We start from the raw sequence: 25,346 nt of genomic DNA, 5'->3' as shown, positions 1-25,346 counted from the left end.
AGCTCGAATGTTGTTGTTTCCCACAGCAAACTGAGTTTAAGAACAGCAACACACAGAGAAAGGAAGCTGAGGGACATCAGGGATGTCAGGCAATTATCCTGTAAATATACTTCCGTTCGCTTTAAGCCCACCCGATGCTTTAGTTATGGATTGGATTGCCCTGTCTGAATCTGCATGGAGAGGCTGTTTAATTAATAATAATAATGTATACTTTATTAATCCCACAAGGGGAAATTACAATGTTTTCACTCTGTTGTTATTACACACATTACACACACATGCTCAGTACCTGTACATGCACTAATGGAGAGATGTCAGAGTGAGGGAGCTGCCCATGGAAAGGCGCCACGAGGAGTTGGGTGTTCGGTGCCTTGCTCAAGACGACCTTGGCAGTGCCCAGGAGGTGAACTGGCACCTCTCCAGCTACCAGTCCACCACCATACTTTGGTCCATATGGGGACTTGAACCAGCAACCCTACTGACTGAGCTACTGCCACCCCAAATGCTGCGGGGAGAAGGAGTTGTTGTTGTTTCCTACCCGACACTCTCCTTGAGGTGTCTTCATAAATGCGTCATTAATATTGGAAGTATTGCCGTTAGCATAAGCCACAATTGTTGCATAGTGCTTTCACACAGTCACCTGATTTATCCACCACTTGTTTTTCCAACATTGTCAGGTAACATTAAATCCTAATGCTCCCATACAGCAGACAGAGACTGACTGACAGCTGCACTCGGCACCTCATTTGTTCCAGGGTTGGCGGGTTAGGGTTAGGGTGACCCTGACCCCAACCCTGATTAGCAGATCGAACGATTTTTTACTTGAACCGTTCCAATCCTAATTTTAACTCCAACCACGATCTTTTCCTAAACCTAACAAAGTAACATTAGTTTTGTCTGAATTCAAATAGGACTCCTAGAGCGTTAAAAAGTAAGTAAGGGATCTGTTACCATGTGAATAGGTAACGGCCTTCTGAACCTACTTGTAGGTGTAGCAGGCCCCTTCTAACCCATGTCTATGAGGCTGATAACCACTGATAACGGCCATTGATTGGAATGCTTTTGAAACAAATGGTTCTCAGAAGGATACAACCTTGGATAACTTTTTGTTATACAGAGTATACACTGCACACACAGCCAGTGTGTGTGATTGCATGTCCAAATGTTGTCTGTCAGCCGTGTTGCTCTGTATGTGTGTGTGTGTGGGAGGGAGTCCTTAACCAACTCAAAACAACAACCTCTTACAACTAAAAGTGGACTTTTCAAAGAAACCCTTAATTATAAATGTCCGACCTCATTTCAGATGTCACAAGTGAAAGGAAGACAGGCTGTGAGCTGTGTAAACAAGCCTACCTCACAACGGAAGCCAGATTCCTGCACTACGCTTGCAGGAAAATAGCCCAACGCCTACAAAAGGACACTTTTTCAAGCAGGCTATTGTATAAATATTGTGGTGTTAATTGCGAAGATAACGGACTTCGATCTGTCACTGCCAGCTCGGGATGTTTGGCTATTATCATCCCCCGCAATCAGTGTCTAATCGACAGTGGTGATCCTGCTGAATTTCTCAATCAATTTTCGATAAAAAGCAGAGAAAACCAGCAGCCTTGAGGAAACTGTCTTGGCATTGGCATCACATCCACATGCTTCAAACCCCCACAAGATGAAAACGTAAAAGAAGTTCTTGGATGTTGGTCTGTTTAAAGTGCTTATGTCTCGCAGTCACTGACATACTGTGTGTACATCTACTCAGATATGTGTGTAAATGCAGAAGACAAATTTAATTTCTCTGTGAATGACAATAAAGGCACCTTTAATCCTTTAATTTAGACATTAGAACTTTTGACAGTTAAAAATGATAAAAGTGCTCCTAACATTCTTTAATCTTTAAGGAATTTCCAAATGGGATATTAGGACTTTTTATTTGGTTTGCTGCTTCTTGATGGGATTAGATTCCAAAACCACAGTATGATCCTTCTTTGTCTGTAAATCATGTTTTCCTTATCTTGATGATAAAACAATTCTTATAAATTACTTTTGAGGTTAAGTAGATATTAAGATATCTGTTATGTGTAGGGCATGCTGACGGTTAGTTCTAAGTTTTTCGGGACAGTGTTCGGATCGGGCCAATTGCTTGGTTCCCAGTATTTTTTTTCCACAACCTTATCTAACGATTACTACTGTATAAGCACAGCTTATCTAGAGATTTGGCGTGGCCCCCTTTTTTGTGTAGCCGTCACACCTCCAGGTAGTGATGTGGCCCGGTCAACCCAGTCTCATGGCAGTTCGTGAAATGGTCACGTTATTCAAGCTATTGATTCGTGTTCACGGGGACGTTTTTGTCGTCTTTTTCGTGGTGGCCAGCACGAAAATGTAAACTAATGTATTTAAATGGGAAGCATATGTCGTGGTCACAGCACGACTACGGTAGCGAGTAGTATGAAATGCCGAAAATCCGCATAAGGAGATTGGTTGGGCTGCTGGATGGGTCAAACAATTCAGGACTTTCACCCCGGAGGCAGGGGATCGCATCCCGCGTGTGGCGTTTTGTTTCCCCGTTAACCGTCCCGTTAATGTTGCATGTTCCATGCGGCCGTGTCCCGGCATGTGAGGCGTCCTTTCCCCGTTGCGTTTTTCCTTAACCCAACCTCCGCCATCCCGTTATTGTCGCGTGTCCCCCGCGGCCGTGTGCCGGTGTGTGAAGCGTCCTCCCCCGCAGCCGTGTCCTGGCGTGTGAGGCGTCCTCCCCCGCGGCCGTCTCCCGCCATGTGAGGCGTACCCCGGGGGTGACGTTTGCTTTCCCCGTTAATCTCCGTATAGACCATTTCGTGCTGGCCACCACGAAAAAAACGACAAAAACGTCCCAGTAGATTCACGAATCAATAGATTAAAAAGGGAGGGAGCCGGGCTCAGCCTGCTAGTGATGCCACTCTTGAACAGCGTGCAGAACAACCGGAGAAATGTGCGCAACCACAAGAGCCTTGCTGTTCATCTAACGTGTTTGTGTACGTTTAATTTCATCATTTGCGTGCAGGGTAGACTTTAGTAGCAATTAGTATTTGGCAGATGACCAGATTTTGTAACGACACCGGTAGCTGCAGAATCGCAATCAATGAGCCTTCTAGGCAAGGTGGTAAGCATGAAGTGAACATTTGGGGGGGGACCAAATCTTAGCAAAACACTGCGAGACAATATCCATTCATAAAATTATCATTTTAATAACACTACAAAAACAACAGTGATATAGCCTACACATCACTCGTATTACATTCTAGTTTTCCACTTTTTAACACATCTGAAAAGAGACGGTACAGTGTTTTTGCCTCCCCCACAGCAGTGGTGCAACAGCTTCTGCTGGGGTATGGCAGCACCACAAACAAACCACAAGTGACGGCAGAACTGCAGTAGGCTACACGGTATATAGGCTACTAGGAACGGTTGTCATAATAATCGTTATGTTTAGTTATGATTATCATACAAATTTGCTAATGATTATTCCAGACAGCGGTGCATAGTTGCCTCTTATAGAATAGCAATATTTATTAGCCTATCAATATATTGGGGGGGACATTTTGAATATATTTAAATATTGGGGGGGATGTGTCCCCTCAACACACGCTTAAGGCCTTTTCACACGGAGAGCGATTGTCGCGCCTTGTAATTCCTTTTCAATGAGAGGCAGTTTGTGATTTCACTAAAATATAAAACTGTTTTCTAAACAGTTATCATGACATAGACAGCGGGGCTTCTGCTTGTCAGAGCATCGGCATAGGACTGGATTTATCGGGGTAATGCCCCTAATTATGACTATGCTAATTTATCTAACTTTAGCTATCAACAATAACAGTCTGCGGTTAGGAAAGACTAGGATTGCCACTAAAAGTGTTAAATGGACCTGTGATTAGGGCTATATGATACCAGCTAATCTCATTCAGTTGTAGGGCAGGGATACAGTAGTGCACAGGATCCACATGGTTACCACACATTGATCGACTGGCGTTTACTCGCGGAGCGTCGTCCGCCTGACTGTTCACATGAGGAGTGCAGTGAGACTCCGCGGATCCACGTGACTACACTGGCAGTGTTGGCAAGTTGCTCCCAGTGTGAAAAGCCCTTTACACACACACACACATGCACAGATTCCTAGATTTATAGTTAGATAATTCTTAAAGCTGCACTGATCCATTTTTTTTAAATTAACAATGGAAAAAATAGTGGCAAGCCCGGGTTGAAATCTTTTCTCAGCCAACAGAAGGAAGCAGTTTAGTCGCCAAGGTCAAATCCACAAGCAGCATTAGGCAGGTTCTGGGCTTCACAAAGCTGAGCAAAGTCACTTCAGCTGGTTTAATTCTGTATAGAAAAAGGGGCGAGACCAATCACACATCTGTTGAGTCACTACAACTTGATGCAGCATTTCAATAAGTCCCACCATTTCCCCACCCAACACAGACAACTTGAGTTATGGCCAATTTTTTGCTAAGCCCCGCCCTTTGCAAAGACTCTTTAATCGATAGCAGAAATGTTTATCTCAGTCCCGCAATGCTTTATATCAATTTTGGTGTTGATAGAACCAAAATTGACAAAAGTCTATTCATATCTGTTTTTCACTTTATGGAAATTAGCAAAATAAATCTGTCATGGCAGACTTTTCATGGTCCAAGGGGCTTTTTTGTAAAACACTTTAAGCCAGACTTGTGTGACAAATTTTATGTCAATCGTACTCACGGTGCATGTCCTATCAAAGTTTTCCCTTTTTTGGACTTCAATTACAACGCCACCATCAGGCAGAATGACATTTTATGGGAAGCATAAGCACATAATTTCCAGATATGGTGACCATTTTCATGTCTCTAGCTCATTCCAGCCCACAGCAACTTGAGAAAATGAATAATTTACACATTATGCAAATTAGCAAACACTATCATAACGGTGTACTTTTATAGACTTGTGTGAAGAATTTCAAGTCAATCAGACTTATGGTGGGAGGGGCATGCCCTTTTCAAAATCACATTTTGGGGCGTTAATTACAGCGCCACTATGTGGCCGATTGGAGGCAAATTTCTTGTGAAGCACGTGCACATAATTTCCAATTATAGTGACAAGTTAAATTTTTGTAGCTCATTCCAGCTCAGGCAATTTCAGCCGTGACGATTCACATAATGTAAATGATAATCGTGAAGAACGTAAGAGATTGGAGAGCTTCTTGGAACTAGTGTTAGTAAACAAAAGAAAGGGCTCTTTGGTAGGGGGCATGAAGAAATCCAACAGACATCAAGGAAAAAACCAAGGCACTCGTCTTCAAGAAAAATTATTTTTAAATGCCTTTAAAGGGTAACTTCGGACCCTATATCAACCTGGACCCTATTCTTCATGTTTTTGTGTCTAAGTGACTGATAGGAACAACAATCTTTGAAATTGGTCCGGTATTAAGCAAGACCTCAGCGAAACAAGCTATAATGTAAGTTAATAGGGCAAATATGCAGCTTGTATTTACGTTCACTAAAGTGCTGTTTTGCCACTGCCAGGCTCAGATTAATATTGTGTCTGACAACACTATGGAAAGGATTTCTAAGGATATCGACCTTTCTGTTAAAGAGTAAGATCCTTTTTTTAAACATAAAAAAATCCGCAAAATTGAGTTCGCTAAAGCCCCCAGACTCCATGTAAATAAATAGTAGTAGTATTAGCATTGTAAAATACACTTCATTCAAAGTCAACAGAAACAAATTAAAACTATGAAAATCTGTTTTGGGTCGTCTTTCCACTTTTCCAACAATTACAACTCTAGTTTTGGTTGAAATGAACACATAGTTTACTGATTTACATGTGAAAATATGTTGGCTCTATACACGCTATAAGTATTGTTTTTTTAAATGGAGTCTGGTGGGTTTAGCGCTAGCAATCACAGAGCTGTTTCTAGTTAAACAAAAAGGTCTTAAAGAGGTTTTATAAAGACCCATCTCTGAAGGGATCCTTTCCATAATGTTGTCAGACACTTAGAATAATAATCTCCAAGGGCGTAGGAACCGGGGGGGGGGGGGACGTGTCCCCTCCAATATTGGAGACAGTCGCATTTGTCCCACCCAAAAATTATACAGCAGAGGAGAAAAATATGTGATTTTTAAATCTTTAACTGGCATGCTTTTATTTTGAAAGCGCAACACAGCGTCTTGTCACCGGCCGCCCCCTCAACGGCTCAGATTGTTTGGGAAGCGGAGTCTGAAGCTGGCGAGTGGCGACAGGTCGTCAGAAGTTAAGATGAAAAGACAGCAGCAGCTCAGTTTAAGTGATTTCTTTCTCATGGGGAAGAAAAGAAAGAAAAGAAATGTGAGTTGGTAATAATTTTGTCCAGGAGGATAATTATATTTTCTCTCTAACATTAGACTTGTTGATGTTAAGCTGATGTTGTGATTCAACATCTAGCTAACTAGTACACTTTTGCTAGGTAAACGTTGTTACTATTAAAGCGCCTCATTTTCAGGTTCATAACTGTATTTTAAGGTTGTACCAGAATAGGTTTACATGGTTTAATTTTCAAAAAACACCATATTTTTGTTGTACTGCACAGCTCTCTCTCACTGCTGCAGGTCCTCTTTTCACCTGGTTTCTGTTTTAGCTACAGAGTGAGACCTCTTTTCACCTCTAGAGACAGTAAAAGAAAGGCTGTTTCTCTAACTTCGGTCAGTTACAAGGCAGGATTAGCTGGGAGACTTCTAAATGAGGGCGCACATGTAAGTAGTTCTTTTGTAGATTATGGTGAACTTGTGTGTGTTGTAGCAGTGCTTTGCTATTGAGAACGACGTAGCATGCTAGCGTTAGCATTAGCGTTAGCATGCTAACGCTAATGCACTAAACACTACGAGCTAACGGTTGTGGTTAGCCAGCTCATTTCGGACTGTGACGTCACAGTCCGAGCAGATTTTGAACAGCTCACTAGGAGACTGAAGGCAGGACACATTCAGAAACCGTATCTCACTCAAAACAGCATGGATGGATTTTTTTCAAAGTTTGTATGTGTGTGGAAGCACCAGAGACACAAAAGAACACCCCAAATCCCAGAAAAAGTGTTTTTTTCATAATATGGGCACTTTAACGTTACTAGCCAACATTGGCTGGCGAAAATATGGCGGACTTTCCAGTAACGTAATGGACAAAAGCGATTTGACACTAAAAACTAAGTGTCTAAGGGATATGCCACTGTTTGTTGAAATAGGGCTTATCACTGTCTCCCCTAGCTGTAGATAGGTGGGCCAACGCATTTTTTGTGCATGCATTGTTTTAGTCCGGTACAACACCGGCAGTGCCAACGCTAGTTAGCTTAGCGTAGTGAATGGAATCCTATGTTGCTGGTTAGCATGTTGTGAGTAAAAGTGAGCCAAAAAAAGGTGAAAAAACAACCTAATTACTTGTACTGAGACAAAAAATGCGTTGGCCCACCTATCTACAGCCAGGGTAGACCGTGATAAGCCCTATTTCAACAAACGGTGGCGTATTCCTTTAAGATGATTGTAAAAGAACATGATTTTTCTATTAACTTAACCCATGTAACTTAAAAACGAGTAACGTTACACATCTCCCACATCTAGAAAGGTGTGTGTTTTTCGCTTGTTCTTGATATTCCCATCAGTATTTTTCTATACCTTATTCATCTCCACTGCTTTCGTATTAGAGATCAGATGAAGTTCAGCTGGAAACTAACAGTGGTGACACTGGTGAGGGTGATGCAGGGAGAGCCAGCACTGCAGAGCTGCAGGTAGGTGTTATATGAAGGGTGAGATGATTTTAGTTTGTTGATCATGAGAGGAAGGTTTGAACATGATAATAAGTGAACACGGTTTAACTTAAACAATAATATCAGGGCTCCAGACTGCGACCAAATGGTCGCATTTTGCGACCAAAATTTGAGAGTGTGCGACTGAATTTTACATCCAGTTGCACATGTGCGACCAGTAAAGTTGCCCCCTTTTTTTACACGTTAAACGTTGAAATTTCTGTACCTGAGAGCGCGTAAGCGCAAGCTTATCTGTCCACTCTGAAAATTGACAGAGAGCGGTGCTCCGAAACAAACACACACACTCGCACACACGCAGAGCTGCAGATGACGCAAACTATGTCGGCTCTGCAGTTTTGTTGAAGTCACAGTGAGTCACGGAAATGCTGATAAAGTGGTTTCAAGTGTGGTTACAGTTTTTCATAACTTCACGGAGACAGCGTTTGCTGCGATATGATATTAATGGCGAGCCGAAAGTGGTCGCGGTGCTGTTGACGTTACACTTCCTCGGAGACGAGCAGCCAGGCACAACAGTGGTTTCTATGCTCTGGTGACTGACTGACAGGCTGAGGTTCTAAGGCAAGGCAACTTTATTTCTACAGCACCTTTCAGCAACAAGGCAATTCAAAGTGCTTTACATGAAACATTAAAGAGCAATTAAAAACGGTCATGATGAAAATAAAACAGGCTAAAAAATAATATGCAAATACAATAATAAACAAAATATATATATTTTTTTTTTTTTACCGTCATGACAGCGATGCGGCTGTCAGTTTACCTTATATGTTGCATCTTCAAAAGTGACACTGAATTTGAAACAGCACATTTTCTGCATCTATTATCAAAGTATTTATTAGTAATACAGTTGAAATTAGTAGAAATGTGAATATTTGGTTAGCATGTTGATTTACGGTGTGTGCCCCTAAATTTTCTGGTTGTGCCCCTAAAATTTTCAGTTAGGGGCCACTGTGCTCCTAGTGAAAAAAGTTAGTCTGGAGCCCTGAATATAACAAATATTATATATATAATATTGCATTAGCTTTTCCATCAGTATTTTTCTATACCTTATTCATCTCCACTGCTTCCATATTAGAGATCGGATGAAGTTCAGCTGGAAACTAACATTGGTGAGAGTGATGCAGGGAGAGCCAGCCAGACATGAAAATCACTCACCTTTCGGCGAAATTCGCCGTTTTGAAACCAAAATAGGTGACCTACATGAATCGTGTAGATTCGATGAGAAAATGTTTAAGGGGGGAGGGGTGTAAGTACTCGGGCTTGGTGCCCGATTTCTGGCATATGACTATTTTAGAAAAATAAAAAAAGTCAACATGGGATTTGTTTTGATGCACTGGATTTAACCATACTGTCTATGGATTTAACCAGAGTGATAGAGAATATGGCTCTGGATTTAACCAATCATCGAACTTCCACCAACCAATGAAACGAGTTCTAGCCAATCAGATGCAAAGTAGGGCGGGTCTTTGCCGAAATGTCAGAGTGCGTTGCCGGTGTGGTCTCCGTGGTAACGCGGCTAAAATAAATGGAGGCAAAGTTTATCAAACTTGGAGCATGTAGATACAGGCAGCTTTAGTTGAGAAAGTAGTTAAAGGGGTGATAGAATGATTATATAGGGTATTTTACACTGTTCCTTAAGGTCTCCTAATGGGGTATGTAACATCGGTTGGGCTGAAAATTGCCCGAATGCTATTTTATTAGGCCCTTAACCACCCTGTGAATATGGCTCTATTTGGAACAAGAGCTTTTCTTCCAAATATATACCATATTTGGAAGAAAAGCTCTTGTTATGCTAATGCTAATGAATATTCAGAATGAGCTACACGCTGATTGGTTTGAGCAAACTACATAGAAACACATGGGAGACTCGGCAGCAGGCCTCATATTTCAGACACTGGAAAGTTATACATTGTTTGTCGGGCTATTTCGTTATTAAATTCACTTCTGAGACTTTTTTAAGCGAGAAATCAACTATATAAAGCTCAAATATGGGCCGTTTTACGAAAATTGATGGCTAATTGCAAATTTGGTAAGACTGTGTGTCGGAGTTCAGCCGCTGGTGCTGCCTCGCCGCCCGCCGGTGTTGCCTCGCCGCCCGGCCTGCCTTCCTTCACAGACCCCGGCGTGCTATGAGGTACTTGGAGCTCCGTCACGGCTGGCAGCCCACAGCAGGGACTACCAAACGCTGCTGCCCTGACAGAGCTCCAGGGCCTTCAACTCCCCTCTTCCTGCTAGCTAAATGGCCCGTTGTGTGAGAGTGAGAGCGCTGTCAGCGAGCTTGTTACACCAGCAATCTGTTACCACATGTTACACTCATGTCACGCCACTTATACAACATCTAACTAAAGGTCTTATAAAGCTAACAACTGTGTCCGATTTCAAGTTAATGAATATTTGTGAAGACAGTGTTTCGTTAGCTGCGACTGTCCCTTCAATCCTAGCTATGTGTAGCTACAAACCACGGGTAGTTAGCTTCCTTTTCGCCTTAATTCGAGTATATTTACAGTTTGAATTTCGTCACACCACTTACACAACATCTAACTATATGTCTTATAAACCTAACAACGGTGTCCGATTTCAAGTTAATATTTGTGAAGACTAGCTAGGTGTTTCGTTAGCTGCGACTGTCCCTTCAATCCTAGCTACAAATCACGGATAGTTAGCTTCCTTTTCGCCTTAATTCGAATATATTTACAGTTTGAATTTCGTCACGCCACTTACACAACATCTAACTAAATGTCTTATAAACCTAACAACTGTGTCAGATTTCAAGTTAATGAATTTTTGTGAATTCCAGAGGAATTCTAAGAGGAGGCTAGCTAGCTCTCATTGATAGAGCTCCATCCAGCCGCAGGCTCTATCAATGAGACTCGCGGACAAGCAGCGTTTATTTTCCCAATCGTTTGTTTAAATAACTCAACACATTATAATTACACACATTAAAAGAGTAACTGGAACCTGTGGTAAGAGAATGCTGGCGTTTCGTAGTCTATTAGCCCAAAACGGTGACTTTGCGCGGGTATGGAGTGCTGTGGGTTGCCAGCCGTGACTGAGCTCCATCTACCTCACAGCAGGCCGGGGTCTGTGAAGGAAGGCAGGCCAGGCAGCGAGGTAGCTACACAGGCAGCACCAGCATCTGAACTCCGACACACAGTAGGACAAAATTTGCAAATAGACATCAATTTTCGTAAAACGGCCCATATTTGACCTCTACATAGTTGATTTCTCGCATAAAAAAGTCTAAGAAGTGAATTTAATGGTAAAATAGCATATAAACAATGTATACAATTTCTGAGATCTGCACGACCTAGATTCAGAAGACTAACTGATCTCAGGTCAGTTGTAGCGCATGCAAATGTGTAGTGCGACAAAGAGAAAGACTAGAGCCAAATGAGGAGGAGCCGCAATAGTTGACGTCAACTATGAGGCTCGTTGAGATTCGCCCGTTTTCAGAGGCAGTTTCAAATAGTGAGATTTGCAGAGAAAAGAGGTGTCAATGGGATTTAGAGGTTCTATGTATGTCCTAGTTACCCACTAAACTGTCATTATTCAACTATGACAAGGTAAAATCAGTTTTGCATTCTATCACCCCTTTAAAACAAATGGCGCTGGGCATGAATAGAGGACAAGAAGAAAAGGGTGGAGACGGGAAGCTGTTTAGGACTTGGTGCCTCAAATTGAGGGAGCCACATGCTTGCTTCTGCTTCTGTTTTGGACGGCAGCAGCGGTAAGAAAGAGCTTGCTAGTCATTAGATGCTAATCACAAAGCTTCGGACCGTACACTCTGTCATACGAGTACGTTACCGGCAACGACCGCTACCGTTAAGACTGCGACTGTTCCTTCACTGACCGACCGTGATACAAACAATACGTGTGTGCACGTTCATAGCGGAACATGATTTGTAAAAGCTATCTGAAGCCCAAACTGCCTCGACAAAGCTGTCTGTTTGGAATTAGCATGGCAGGTATTCAAACATAACGGCCTTGTCCCAGAGTCTAGACGTCTAGCTATATGAAAAGATAAACAATGCAACGTTTTTAATAAATGCGCAATGGACAAAATCATGAATGTACTAATTTTGCTTTTTTGATGATAACCTGGCCAAAGTAGTAAAGTTTAGTTTTCACAATGATTCATTGTAGGATTATGATATTATTGCAATATGTAAATCCACATTGACTCTTTATTTAACATATGGTTGGAAGAAGTAAAAATTGATCCAAAACTTTTTAGTCTTTAAAAGTTATGACTTTTATTATTGTGTAATGTCAGAAGGACTTTAACTGTTTTGCCAGTCAAATTAACTTTAATGAGTGCATATTGCAATATTACACTGTTGGTTGGCAAAAAATGCTTCTCAAAATGCATCAGATTGATGCTTTAAAATATGGAATATTTAAAATTGGGTCATATCCTTCTCACCTTTTTCACCCCTGACCCGTTTTCATGCCTGGCCAGCACTACAGAGTTGCAAGTAGGTGTTATATGAAGGGTGCGGTGATTTTAGTTTGTTGATCATGATAAGAAGTGAACAATAATACAACAAACATGATTTTAATCTAATATTATATAATATTGTCGCATTGTGTGACATTGTGCATGTTTTCCTTTTAGGGTGTTCAGAGCACGAACAGCTGAGAGACATTGAAGTCAGGGAACAGAGGACAGAGTCATATCAGCCACACCCAAAATTAATTGACACTCAAGTTCTGTCTAACAGAACTCTCTCCTTCCAAGAGCGGTGGTACAAGGACTTTCCCTGGCTACATGATGATGCAGTGCAGAAGGGGTTTTTGTGTTTTTATTGCATGAGAATTTACCAGGACAAACTCAGACCATTTGCTGTAAAATCAGAGCCTTTATCACTTCTGGATTCAAAAATTGGAAAAAAGCTATTGAAAATTTTAAAGCACATTAAAGTAGTCATACAAACCGCCATGCTGTCTCTGTTACTGTACAAGAAAATCGTCCTGTAAATGCACAGTTGTCCAGTGCTTTGGCAAATCAACAAGCAGACAACAGGCACTGTCTGGGGAAAATTGTGAGTTCAATCAAATATTTGGCACGATAGGGACAGGCCTTGAGAGGACATGAGGATGAAAACAGTAATTTTTATCAACTCTTGAAAGACAAGGCAGAGGATGATGTCCTTTTAGCCAAATGGTTGCAGCGGTCCCAGAAAGACTACATCAGTCCACAGATCCAGAATGAAATTCTGTCTAAAATGAGCAACAATATTGTTAGTGGAATAGCTGATACAATCAGAGATCTACCAGTTCTTCAGTATGCAGTTATTATGGATGGAACACAAGACATTTCTGGGCAAGAACAAGAAAGTATTTGCCTGCGTTATGTTGACAATGACCTGAAACCCCATGAAGAGTTCATTGGTTTGTATTCTGTTTCTGATACAACAGGGAAAAGCCTTGCTGGAGTAGTTAAAGATGTGCTGCTGACATTAAACTTACCAAGGCAAGGTTTACGAGATCAAACTTATGACGGGGCATCTCATATGGCCGGGAAGCATGCTCTGTGCACAGGCACTGATAAAACAAGAGCAGCCACTAGCACTTTACGTTCATTGTGGGGGCCACTGTACTAATTTAATCACACAAAAAGCTTGCTTAGCCTCTGTTCTGATCAGAGACTCATTGGATTGGGTCAACCAGCTTGGAGTCCTTTTGTCTCATTCAGGGAAGTTTAAGACGATCCATGCAGCAATAGCACATGCAGAGAATCCATCATGCACTGCAATAAAACCCCTGTGTCCTGTTATGGAAGTTTCCTTTGCAGCAGGGGGGGAAATTTCAGAGTTTAGTAAATTGAAACAAATAAGACAGACTGATACTAAACACCAAGTTGGGTTTTTGTATTTTATTAAAAAAGATATATTTGCAAATATAGGAGCAACATGATTTCACAAAAGGCCGCAGCCCAGTGTGGAGTCAGTTTCTCAAATGAGTGAACAGAACATCAGGCTTATATGCATCTTCAGAGTGACAGCACATACGCACTTGACTTAGTATGACGCTACAATTTTTACATGCAATCTGATACACATGAAGACAATCAGAGAAATACAAGAGACATCTTGGAGCCATTTCGCCTCCTCCTCCCTGTACGACTTTCACCCCCCAGTTACATCTTAACTGGCATGGGAAAACTAGAGATGACCTTGTAGCCCCTATCTGTTCAGGCAAAAGTGCTTACATTATGTTCAGACTGGATGTCTCACAAGGTTAGAATCTGCATGTGGGAATGAGAAACTCTTTCAGCATTTGTGAGAGAATTAAAGTAGAAATAAAACATAAAAATATAAGGAATTATGCTTAAATGTAATTTTTGCCATTACAGTCCCACGAGATGGACTATACGGGGCAAAGCCATCACAGCTGTTTTGTCACAGTATGGGTCAGTGCTGGCTAGCTTGCAGGAGATGGCTTGTGGTGCCTCAAATACTGCATCTACTGCTAATGGCCTGCTAAGGCAGTTTAGGAAAGGCAAAACAGTTCTGGGTCTCATCCTTGCCTCACCAGTGATTTGTGAGCTTGAATGCCTGAACATCTCTTTTCAGAAGAGAACTGAAACCATTGCTGGCATGAGGGCTGCTGTCAAAGTTGTTAGGACCTCACTCAAGGCCAAAAGAGATGAGGCAAGTTTCACAACTCTGTTTGAAGAGGCGACGGCTGTGTTTCAGTCTTGTTAAGCCCATTACCATTCCACAGACCAGCCCACCCCCAAAACGCTTCATTGAAGGAGCTGAGGCACATCAGCCTAAAAGTGCCAAAGACCACTACAGAGGGGAATTCTTTAAAGTCCTGGATATTGTAGATGCACAGCTCAGTGAGCTATTTAACCAGGATGACTTGCTGACTTTGCAAAAGTTGGAAGAAACACTTCTGAGTGGAGAGATTGATGCTGCAGTCATTGAGAAATACCCAGAGTTGAACAGAAAGTCACTTTCAGTGCAGCTTTCTATGTTTCGCCTGAACTACTCATTTAGCAACAGTGCAGAGGCTGCAGGGATCATTCGTGGATTGCCTGTAGAGGTACGTAGACTATTTGGGCAAGTTGAAAACCTGGTCAGGTTGCTTTAGGTAGTCCCTGTTTCATCATCTGAGGCAGAGAGAAGTTTTAGTGTCTGCCACAGGCTCAAAACTTGGCTCTGTTCCACAATGACTCAAAACAGACTTAACCATGTTGCTGTTTGTCACGTCCATCAGGATAAACTTGACTTACTGGACAAAAAGTCAATTTGTAAGCAATTTGTGGCTGCAAATGACAAGAGGAAAAAACATTTTGGCACTTTTGCCTAGGCCAGTGTTTGTCAACCTTTTGTGTGCCACGGCACATGTTTGACACTAAAAAAAAATCACAGCATGCAAATGATTGAATGCAGGACTGTACAGTGCTATCCAACTTTTATTTGTGACAGAAAACTACATAGGAATTGATATTTATCAGTTCATTACATCCATTTTAATATCTTTTTCGTTTACCTTTACCTTCACACACCAGTTAGTTAGTGGAAATGTGGAAGGCTTTCACACTCGAGAGTAAAAACAAGTTGGTTTATATGTTAAAATTCTTGATGCTGTTTTTGCCTTTCACCTTAACCTTTGCATGTATATGTGTCTGTTCATTGAGGCTTAAGATACAACTAAGAAAAGAAAATGTATTCAGGAAATTTGAATTCAAATGTTTATCAATATGTTATTTATTAATCTACAAAACTGGATGATTAGGCCTGCAATTAAATAATTGATTTGATATTTATCAGTTAATTACTGCCATTCAAAATGTGTTTTCCTTTATCTTTACAAATTTATCTTTTTAGTAGAATAAAGTATGTTGGTGAATGTTTTGCAGTGTATTTAATTTATGACATATTTCTGTTCAAACCATTAACGGATCTGTCAGGTTTCCGATATGTGTCCCCCCCCCCCCAATGTTACACTCATTCCTACGCCCCTGATAATCTCAAAAACTTGTTGAGAATGTGCCAGATGTATTAAAGTCATTTTAAAATAAATTTCCTTAAAGCCGAGTGCCTTGGGTTCTTTCTTGATGTCTATTGGATTATGTTAATCATGTTGTCATATTGCTTAGTGTAAGGCAAGCTATTGGAAAGTTTAGCTGTTAGTGAGCTAAGCTAACGTTACCAGTTATTCTACAGTAAATGAAGCTTCACTACACTGAAGCTAACGTTAGCCCCCAAATAAATGGATTGGATGTTTTGCTTTTGTAAAAACTGGCAGAAAGATTCACTCAGATCTTTGATCATTCAGATCAGTGAAATTTACAGTTATAAGACCACATTTTCTATCCACAAGATTTATCATCAACGCTTACATATGATATGTGTTGATGGACCACAACGACTAACTGATTCTTCATTTTAACAAGCCAAACTGACATGGAGCTTTAGTCCTGTATTGCACTCGCAAGTCACCACAGTAAAGGACTAATGCTTTTGTGACTGGATGGATGTATGTCACACAAATATTTTTTTTGTGCAGCTAATTGGCAATTTGTTACCATAGCAATTAACAAGACAGTATAATGAATAGCTTTTACAGCAGTAACTCTCTGGTATGTTGCTGTTTTATAGTTTGCTCAGCGAGCAGCATTTTCTCATTAGATTATTGCAAATTGCAAAAAGGCATGATAATGGGCTCATTTACCTAAGTGCTATGACTGAATGTATGTTTAAGAGGCTTTTAAAAGGTTTGCTTTCCTTCCTTGTCGGTTTCATGTTGTTTCCAGACACAGTGGGTAACAGGCAGGATCATTAAAACACCTACAAGACAAATGAAAAGCGTTAACATGATTAAAACTTCTATTAACACCTGCACACTGAGCCTGATAGTTTTATGCAGTGATTTGGCACAACATCTGAAATCGGTCTTTGTTCACAGGAGAAACTTGTCATATCAATTTGGGCCAAATATGAATATGCACTGTTACCATATTTGTATACCAGCCAATGTACTTTCTTTGCAAATGTTCAAAACAGACAAATAAAACAAGGCAACAATAAAGTGTTCCCCACCAGTGATGTACTTCTGAGCAAATTAATAACTACTTTAGCATATCGAATCATGCCTCAATGTCTTCAGCCTAGCTAGCGCCCCCCAAAACCTAAAATCTAAATTGTGAGTAGTTATTAAGGAAGAATGAGGAACAAATCAGTAGCAACCTGATAATTAATGAAACATTAATATATAATACTGACATCAAGTGTTTACAATGGTTATTGCAGTCCAAATTCAAAATACTGGGAAGGGTCGTCTCCCCCCGCCCCTCCTCCCTAGACTTGAAGTTTACGGGGTTGCAAGGTTGAGAACGCTGGACCCAATGTCCCACAATGTTAGCTAGTCCCCAGATCACAGTCACCGTTTGTCGGCTACAGCTGCTGAACAGAAACATACAGGGCCCTATTTTAACGATCTGAAACGCAAGTATCAAATGTGAAACGCAAGTAGCTTTGTGGGCGGATCTCGGGCGCTGTTGCTATGATACCGGCGGGATAAATGAGTCTTGCGCCCAATGCAAATCTAAAATGGGTTGGTCTGAAGTAGCTAGGTGTGGTTTGGGCGTAACATGAAAATAACCAATCAGAGCGTCATCTCACATTCCCTTTAAGAGCAGGCGCACTTGTTCCATGGCGGATTGCTATTATGACGGCGGATTTGCCTGGCGCACGCCAGCGGGAGCTGTCCGGGATGCGGCAAAGTAATAAATGCCCGTCTTGGCCGGGTGGCGATGTTGCTGCGGCCTCTTGGGCGTATCTCCTCAAGTCTAGAGAGGATTGCTGCAGCCATGGAGCGTGGGCCTCCAAACGCACCACCTGCTCCTGTTGTGCCCCTTCCTCCTCCCCCCACTCCATCTCCGTCCACCCGCTCCACCAGGAGCGCATTGCCACTCCCGGACCCTCAAGTGTCCAATCCCGTCGTAGTTCAACATCATGTCTCCTTAAGTCCTCTAATATTTCCTCATTTATGTCATCAGCACATCCATGATTCATGGAAATGTGTAAAACACAACAAGCCACAAAGAATGCTGGGACTTTTTGAGGACTGTAAAGTTCCTCCTGACCGATCCAAACACCTGAAGCGCATTTTCAGTAATATTTTTCCTTGTAATTATGTATGGTTTGCAAAAATGGGAACCGCTGCGTCCGTGTAGATGAGAGAAGCAAATTATGGCCAAGCATGCGCCCCTAAAATAGCATCTGAATAATGCGCTACTGACTTTAGACTAGCACCACTGACTTTAGACCAGGGTTTTCCTGGTCTGTGGCGGAATTGTTTTCTGAAACTGCAAAATAACACTAGGGAACGTTTGCTCCTGAACACGCCTCCTCTTTTCGCTGAACCGCCCCCGGGAGCGCAAATTGATTCCCTAATTTACCGACGTGCGTCTGTGGAGGGAAAAGTCAGCTGTGCGTACAATATGTAGCCTAGTACGAAGATGTCCGTGGCAGAGACTCAAGAGAACTCGAGCGAAATGGCCCAACCAAGGACCAGCAAGGAGGTTGGTGGCCAGGAAGACCAGCCAACCCTTCTACATCCCTGGCCGTACCTGGAAGAATTTTTCGAAATGGTTGGATGCAAAAACAACTCCTTTCGAATGTGCCGAAAGCTCTGCGCACCCAAGTATCATGAGCTAATTGTTTCCAGAACTCGCCGTCTAATTTGAAAAAGCATATTGATATGATTTTTTTCCCCTTACATTACTTTTACTTTTATACTTTATGTAGTTTTGAAACCAGTACTTTTATACTTTTACTTGAGTAAAAAGCTTGAGTTGATACTTCAACTTCTACAGAAGTCTTTTTAAACCCTCGTTAGGGGAATTATGATACATACTTTCCTTCTTGTTATTATTAAACTGTTTACATAGAACAATATTATACAGAATACTCGAAACAGGATAACATGGGAGCCATTGCGTGTCCTTGTCTGAGCACGGTGTGTTCCTGAGGGCATACATGCCCTCCCAGACCAGATAGGGGAGACGTCATAGACAAGATAACAATTGACGACATCTACTCTGTATCATTATTTATTACATTTATTATAAAAAGCAGCTGTAGACAGTTTTTCGTTAGGTCGTTGTCTGTACTATTCTGTAGTGCGGAGACTGCCTCCTTGTTGGGTTCTCAAGTAAAATAAACTTTAATATATCTTCAGTGGTCTCTATTATTTGATAATGTAATTATTCTAACAACCCTAGTATCTATACTTCTACCTGAGTAATGAATGTGAATACTTTTGACACCTCTGAATGTATTTCATAAGGTGGTCAGACAGTATGCCGTACCTTTAAGTTATTTAGGTTTCATTCAGACCAGCAGCATGTTTTAATGTTGTGATGACCGCTACTAAAAAGGAAAAATAAAGACAATGCACTGAACATCTCATAGTTACATTCTACTATATATTAGATCAATTTCACGGTTCATAGCTTACAATCTTTATCTCCGCTCCAAGTTTGAGCTTATCCAAACAGCTGACTGGAATTGTGTTACAGCGCGCCTATACGGCAACCTGTATTCTGTCACTGAAGTCTTCTGCACTCTATGAAAACAAATGCACTTCCTAATTGAACAACTTTCCTTACACACTCTCACGTTACATGCTGTAGATGTTTAAATGAACACGGCACCTACAGCAAGGCAAAATGTTTGGCCTTCACACATGTACACCCCGCTGCACTTTATGATTCTGCGGACCGAGAGAGAGAGAGAGAGAGAGAGAGAGAGAGAGAGAGAGGGAGTGCAAATTACCGGTGTCCCTAAATAACCTTCGCCCTTCACAGGGTCATGACGTCACACCCATTACATCTTTACATGGTAGCGTTAGCTAGGACCTGCGAGTAACTAACTTCAGTAATCTATAAAAATGTAATGAGAGTATACAGTACAGGCCAAAAGTTTGGACACACCTTCTCATTCAATGCGTTTTTTTATTTATTTTCATGACTATTTACATTGTAGATTCTCACTGAAGGCATCAAAACTATGAATGAACACATATAGAATTATGTACTTAACAAAAAAGTGTGAAATAACTGAAAACATGTCTTATATTTTAGATTCTTCAAAGTAGCCACCCTTTGCTTTTTTTATTAATAATGGAAAAAATTCCACTAATTAACCCTGACAAAGCACACCTGTGAAGGTAAAACCATTTCAGGTGACTACCTCATGAAGCTCATTGAGAGAACACCAAGGGTTTGCAGAGTTAACAAAAAAGCAAAGGGTGGCTACTTTGAGGAATCTAAAATATAAGACATGTTTTCAGTTATTTCACACTTTTTTGTTAAGTACATAATTCCACATGTGTTCATTCATAGTTTTGATGCCTTCAGTGAGAATCTACAATGTAAATAGTCATGAAAATAAAGAAACACATTGAATGAGAAGGTGTGTCCAAACTTTTGGCCTGTACTGTATGAATGTTGATATGACTGAAAATGCCCATGTCCATCCATACTAGTTACTAATTAGTGAAGCTCAGTGCTTACCTGTTCAGGAAGAAATTAGCCAACTCGCTGTCCCAGGGCCTCTAAGCTGTGTCCAATATTTACCAGTGTTTTACCACGTCTCTGGTCATGTAACTGTTTAGAACTGTTTAGAAAGTCATGTAACTGCTGAGTTTTTTTAAGGTCGAGTAGAAAGAATCTATCGCTGTAATCCAGTTTGTTTGGTTGCTGCTCATTTTCATAATTTTAATACATTATAATCATTTCTTAATGCCTAATAATCATCATGGCTATAAGCCATTATAATGTGATTATAAGTCACTATAAGTGATCATTGGGTGCTTTCAGTAAAGTGAAAAAACATATTTCAATATATGCAAGAAGAACACAGAAAACTTCATGAGAGAGAAAAAAAGAAAAAGGTCCAGGGAGCTGGGGAAGCTTTTATATCCTGTGGAGCACCAGGCCAGGCTGCATCAGCTCCACTGGCACCTTGAAAACAGTTTGGCAGAGAATGAGAGCAAGCAGAAATAGATCAAGCAGGGGTCGACACAGCGGAGTTCATATCTATGTTTGAAGGCTTGATATGCTTGTTCTCCTATCTCCCGGGCATCAAGCAGGTCATTGGCCACACCTGGTGGTAGTGCTTCCACATTATTTATGCTGCCTTGGCATAGAGGTCTTGGTCAAACAGGCAGATGATCGTCTTTAACTGCAAGGACTCCATGATGCCTGTCTGGTTAGTATCATATACACAGTAGCAGGAGCATTGATTGTTGCCAGGTAGCTCACAGTGTCCTGGACCACTGTGACATCATCATAGGCCTGAATCAGACCATGTGATTTTGTTGCTTGATTTTGCCACAGGTGACTGCAAAGACCAAGTCACTGCCAACGGAGGTGGCAAGTTGCTTGATTCTCAAAGATTAACTCACAGTTTCCAGTCAGTAGTGTTTGCAGGAACTGAGAAATTCATATTGTTCTATATTATACACTTGTTGGGTGTCTTTTTTTAATCTCAGTGTTCATCAGCAAAGCTGCTTTTGTTACAACATCCCCAGATTTGACAGATCTGGTATGATTTGGTTCCCTATTCAAGGAGTATGCCATTTTGTTTGGCTGTATGGGTACAGAAGAAGCTTCCCCTTCATCACGAAAGATATGGATGGATCCACCAAGCTCGGTTTCTAACCTACGGCAGAGGTGTTTCTTACTTGAGCTCTTGATCTGGCTGATACCAAGAGACTTCATGGATTATTGTAGTCTTGATGAGAGGTTATTTCATCGGTAGTACTTCTGGGCTGGCCTGGGTAGCAGGACATAAGATAATGGCCTATAATAATGGCCCTTAGCAGCAACAGGTTTGCTTTTTGGATCGGGTCATCCTTGCGTAACACTGTGTGAGAGGTTCGTCGTGTTTTCGCCCTTCACATACTTGCATGAATTCTCACAGAAGATACACTTTTCATCATGCACCATCGATTTGCTTGGCACATCTCTAGATAGTCTTCTTGAACTTCCTTTGCAGTTCCAGAGGCAGTTTTGTGGACCAGGATTTCTTCAATGGGAAAATACTATGACACCAACGATGATACTGCATTGGTGAAATGTGTCCCTTACTCAAGTCTTTGGCTAAGTCTAAAATTGGGCGATGTTGTCTGATTTCAGCCGATCTTAGCAAAGCAGAGTCCAGGTTTTTGGGTGACGCCAAGTTTGCGTCAGAATCATGGTCAGAGCCAGGGGCGGATTGGCCATCGGGAATACCGGGAACAATCCCGAACGGCCGGTCCATTTCAGGCCAAACCGGCCGGTGGTCAATACGTTTTTTTCATAAGCGACCGACCGGCCTGGCCGGCCGTTCAGCTGCAGCGGAGCGCTGTGTCTGTGTGTTTCAGACCGGGCCAAACCAATACTTTCAATCTTGAGGGGGGATACGAGCGGCCCCTCCTAATTTGGACTGATCCTCGTTTTTCCTGACATCCGATTGGCTCAAACTTAAGGCGCCGAAAAAAAGAGTTTACTTTCAGTCAGGTTTGGATTTGGTGATGTGAGGTAGGACAGTTTTAGGTTTTTAGGAGTTTTAGGCCTGTATACCTGAGTTGTTTCTGTCTCCAAATTTTTGCTTTGATAAGCTAATTGTTTTTATTTTCTATTGTTGCACACATACACTCTCATCAGGAGGAGAGAAGAGGAGGAGGAGCAGGAGAGAGGAGGAGGAGCAGCAGGAGAGAGGAGGAGGAGCAGCAGGAGAAAAGAGGAGTAGGAGCAGTAGAAGAGAAGAGCTGGAGGAGCAGCAGGAGAGAAGATGAGGAGGAGGAGGAGCAGCAGGAGAGAAGAGGAGGAGCAGCAGGAGGAGAGAGGAGGAGGAGCAGCAGCAGGAGAGAGGAGGAGGAGGAGAGAGGAAGAGCAGGAAACAGACTGGTAGAGGGGCAGTGTGCAGGGCTGGGTAGGCAATCATATTAGGCATATCAATCAATCAGATATTTACATATAGGATAAAATGCCAATAGTTCCACATACTAGATAATAACTTGACTGAAGCACAGATTGAATAAGAAAATGTTTTAGTCTTAGTCATATTTATAACTGATGTTCTTCTCATGCATATGTAGCTGCACAATCAGTAAGCAGAGGCAGGGTCCATCACAGGGGAAGCTGAGCCAGGGAGCCAAGCTGAGAAAGTAAGGGCACACACACACACACACACACACACACACACACACACACATACACACAAATCTCTATTTTATGGGACTGCATTGTAGTTTTTGAGTATATGAGTGTGAGTATTTGTAACTATTTTATCACTCCAACTGACTGTGCACATGACATGCTGGTAGTTAGCAGTATACTGTGACTTATGTGTTCGAGATTAGGTTTTGCTGACCTGGTTGTGTTCAGTGCAGTGGTGACTTGCTTATACAACCTGAGGAGGCAGGTGTCATCCTAAAGTTTCTTGAAGGTCTTCAGCGTCATCTGATTCTCTTTAGACCATAAAAACACTATTAGAATTAAAATAACGGCAAAAAATCCTTCTGCTCGTGCACCAAGGGCACTCGCGTAAAAGGCCTCTCCATCTTAAAGTCCCGGGCTGAATTTCAGTCCCAGTACGGCCCTGGTCAGAGCAGTGGATGATATAGTCCATGCAAGCCCTTTTCCTTGGCAGGTTGCTGCTTGCTTTGCCTACAGTTGGATCCGTCATTACACTGCTGACGATGTGGCCACAATAATAACAAAATAGACAACAAACTGTAAACCAAATAAACATATTATGAATATGTGATAAAACAATAAGCACATAGTATACGCCTCTCCACAGCAAATGGCTTCTTAAGCTTAAGTTCTTACCATATTTTCTAATGTAGACATTCAATCTAGCAAAGGCTGCCACTCTAGTCACCTCACAAGCCCACTCTTGGATTGAAGGCACCCCTTCATTCCTCCATCCTCTCATAGGAATCAGGTCTGGCTATCATTAAACTAGTTTGGATGTAACAGTATCTAGAATGATTGATCAAGGCTCCCAGTCTGTCTGTGAACTTGTCTGTTTCACTACAGGCAGATTCCTCTCACTTGCTACGTTGAGCAGGAAAATGAATAAATCAATACATAAACAATACATAAATACATTTGATTGATTTATTCCCATGAAACCAACATGAAAACTACTTTGGTTCAGTCAATTTCTGCTGCCAGTCAGCCTGGTATAGGCAGGTTAGCCAGCCACTGTAAACTCAGCTCCCAAGGAGCTGCTGCTGACAGGACAGAGACTTTTACGGAAGACAGAATCAGTGTGAATTGGACAGATTGGAACAGAACCATAAACTATAAAAAAAAATATGGCATCGCCATCTTGGTTTTTTGCAACCTGACGTGACGATTTTGGCCAAGAGGGTGGATCGGGGGAGGATGACGCAGCGAAGCCAATGTTGTTTACTGGCAGGTAAACGCTGACCTCCTGGTACTGCTGCGATTAATCTCCATGTACTACAGAAAAAATAAGATCACAGCTTTTTTTAAAGTAGTGTACACAGTGCCATGGATATGCATTGCTAAGTCTCTGTCACGATTGACGGGTCGTTGCGTAAACAAGCCCTAAAGCATCTCCTGCTTTTTCGTCAATTTTAAAATAAATGGGACCATAATTTACAAAAGAAATAAGTCTTTTGAAAAGACTTAAAAGTATAAACGCATAATATATAAAAATATCACTTTTCAGGCCCGGAAGCTTTGTCCATTATTGTTAGTTTATGGAAAGAGTACTAACATGACCCTCAAGTCTTGCTTTAAGTAGAGTTTTCCCAGGCAATTATGCTAAACAAAAATATAATCAACTCATAAATGAATTACTATTAGTCGTCAATCTAAAGTTGGCAAATTTCTAATTACGTATTTTCACAGTCTTATAAGGCAAGGCAAGGCAAGGCAGCTTTATTTATATAGCACATTTCAGCAACAGGGCAATTCAAAGTGCTTTACATAAAACATGAAAGAGCATTCAGAAAACAATTTAAAACAATTTAAAAACATTCAAAGTCAAGAATAAAATTTACAGTGCAGTTTAAGCACTGTTAGGTAGGCCCTGCTATGCACTGTTAGGCACTGTTCTAGGTACTATTAAGCCCTGTAAGGCAATATTAGGTAATGTTAGGTAAAACATTAAAACAGTTAAACTTTAAAAAAAAGATAAAATAGGTTATTTAAAGAAAGGCAAGATCAAAAAGATAGGTCTTCAGCCTTGATTTAAAAGAACTGAGAGTTGAAGCGGACCTGCAGTTTTCTGGGAGTTTGTTCCAGATATGTGGAGCATAAAAACTGAACGCTGCTTCCCCCTGTTTAGTTCTTACTCTGGGGACAACAAGTAGACCTGTCCCAGACGACCTGAGAGGTCTGGGTGGCTCATAGTGTAGTAGCAGATCAGAAATGTATTTTGGCCCTAAACTGTTTAGTGATTTATAAACCAGCAAAAGTATTTTGAAATCAATTCTTTGAGGCACTGGAAGCCAGTGTAGAGACTTCAGTACTGGAGTGATGTGATCCACTTTCCTGGTTTTAGTGAGGACTCAG

General features: G+C 41.4%; 1 protein-coding gene across 2 annotated transcripts in view; it reads right to left on the bottom strand.

Annotated features, from left to right (window-relative positions):
• Window positions 1-25,346, bottom strand: part of LOC120546960 (dehydrogenase/reductase SDR family member 13-like) — a 122,053-nt gene that overhangs the window by 27,714 nt on the left and 68,993 nt on the right. Inside the window, exon 6 of one of the 2 annotated variants that reach the window (XM_039782290.1) lies at window positions 15,754-16,590. The exons of the other annotated variant lie outside the window; for it this stretch is intronic. Within the exon in view, the coding sequence (XP_039638224.1) occupies window positions 16,582-16,590 (9 nt within the window). The 3' untranslated portion in view covers window positions 15,754-16,581. Of the gene's footprint in view, window positions 1-15,753; window positions 16,591-25,346 lie in introns of those variants that run through there. 2 annotated transcript variants of the gene reach the window in all.

Source organism: Perca fluviatilis, chromosome 2 (assembly GCF_010015445.1).
Source record: "Perca fluviatilis chromosome 2, GENO_Pfluv_1.0, whole genome shotgun sequence".
Lineage (NCBI taxonomy): Eukaryota > Metazoa > Chordata > Actinopteri > Perciformes > Percidae > Perca > Perca fluviatilis.
This window is presented reverse-complemented; position numbering and strand designations above follow the sequence as displayed.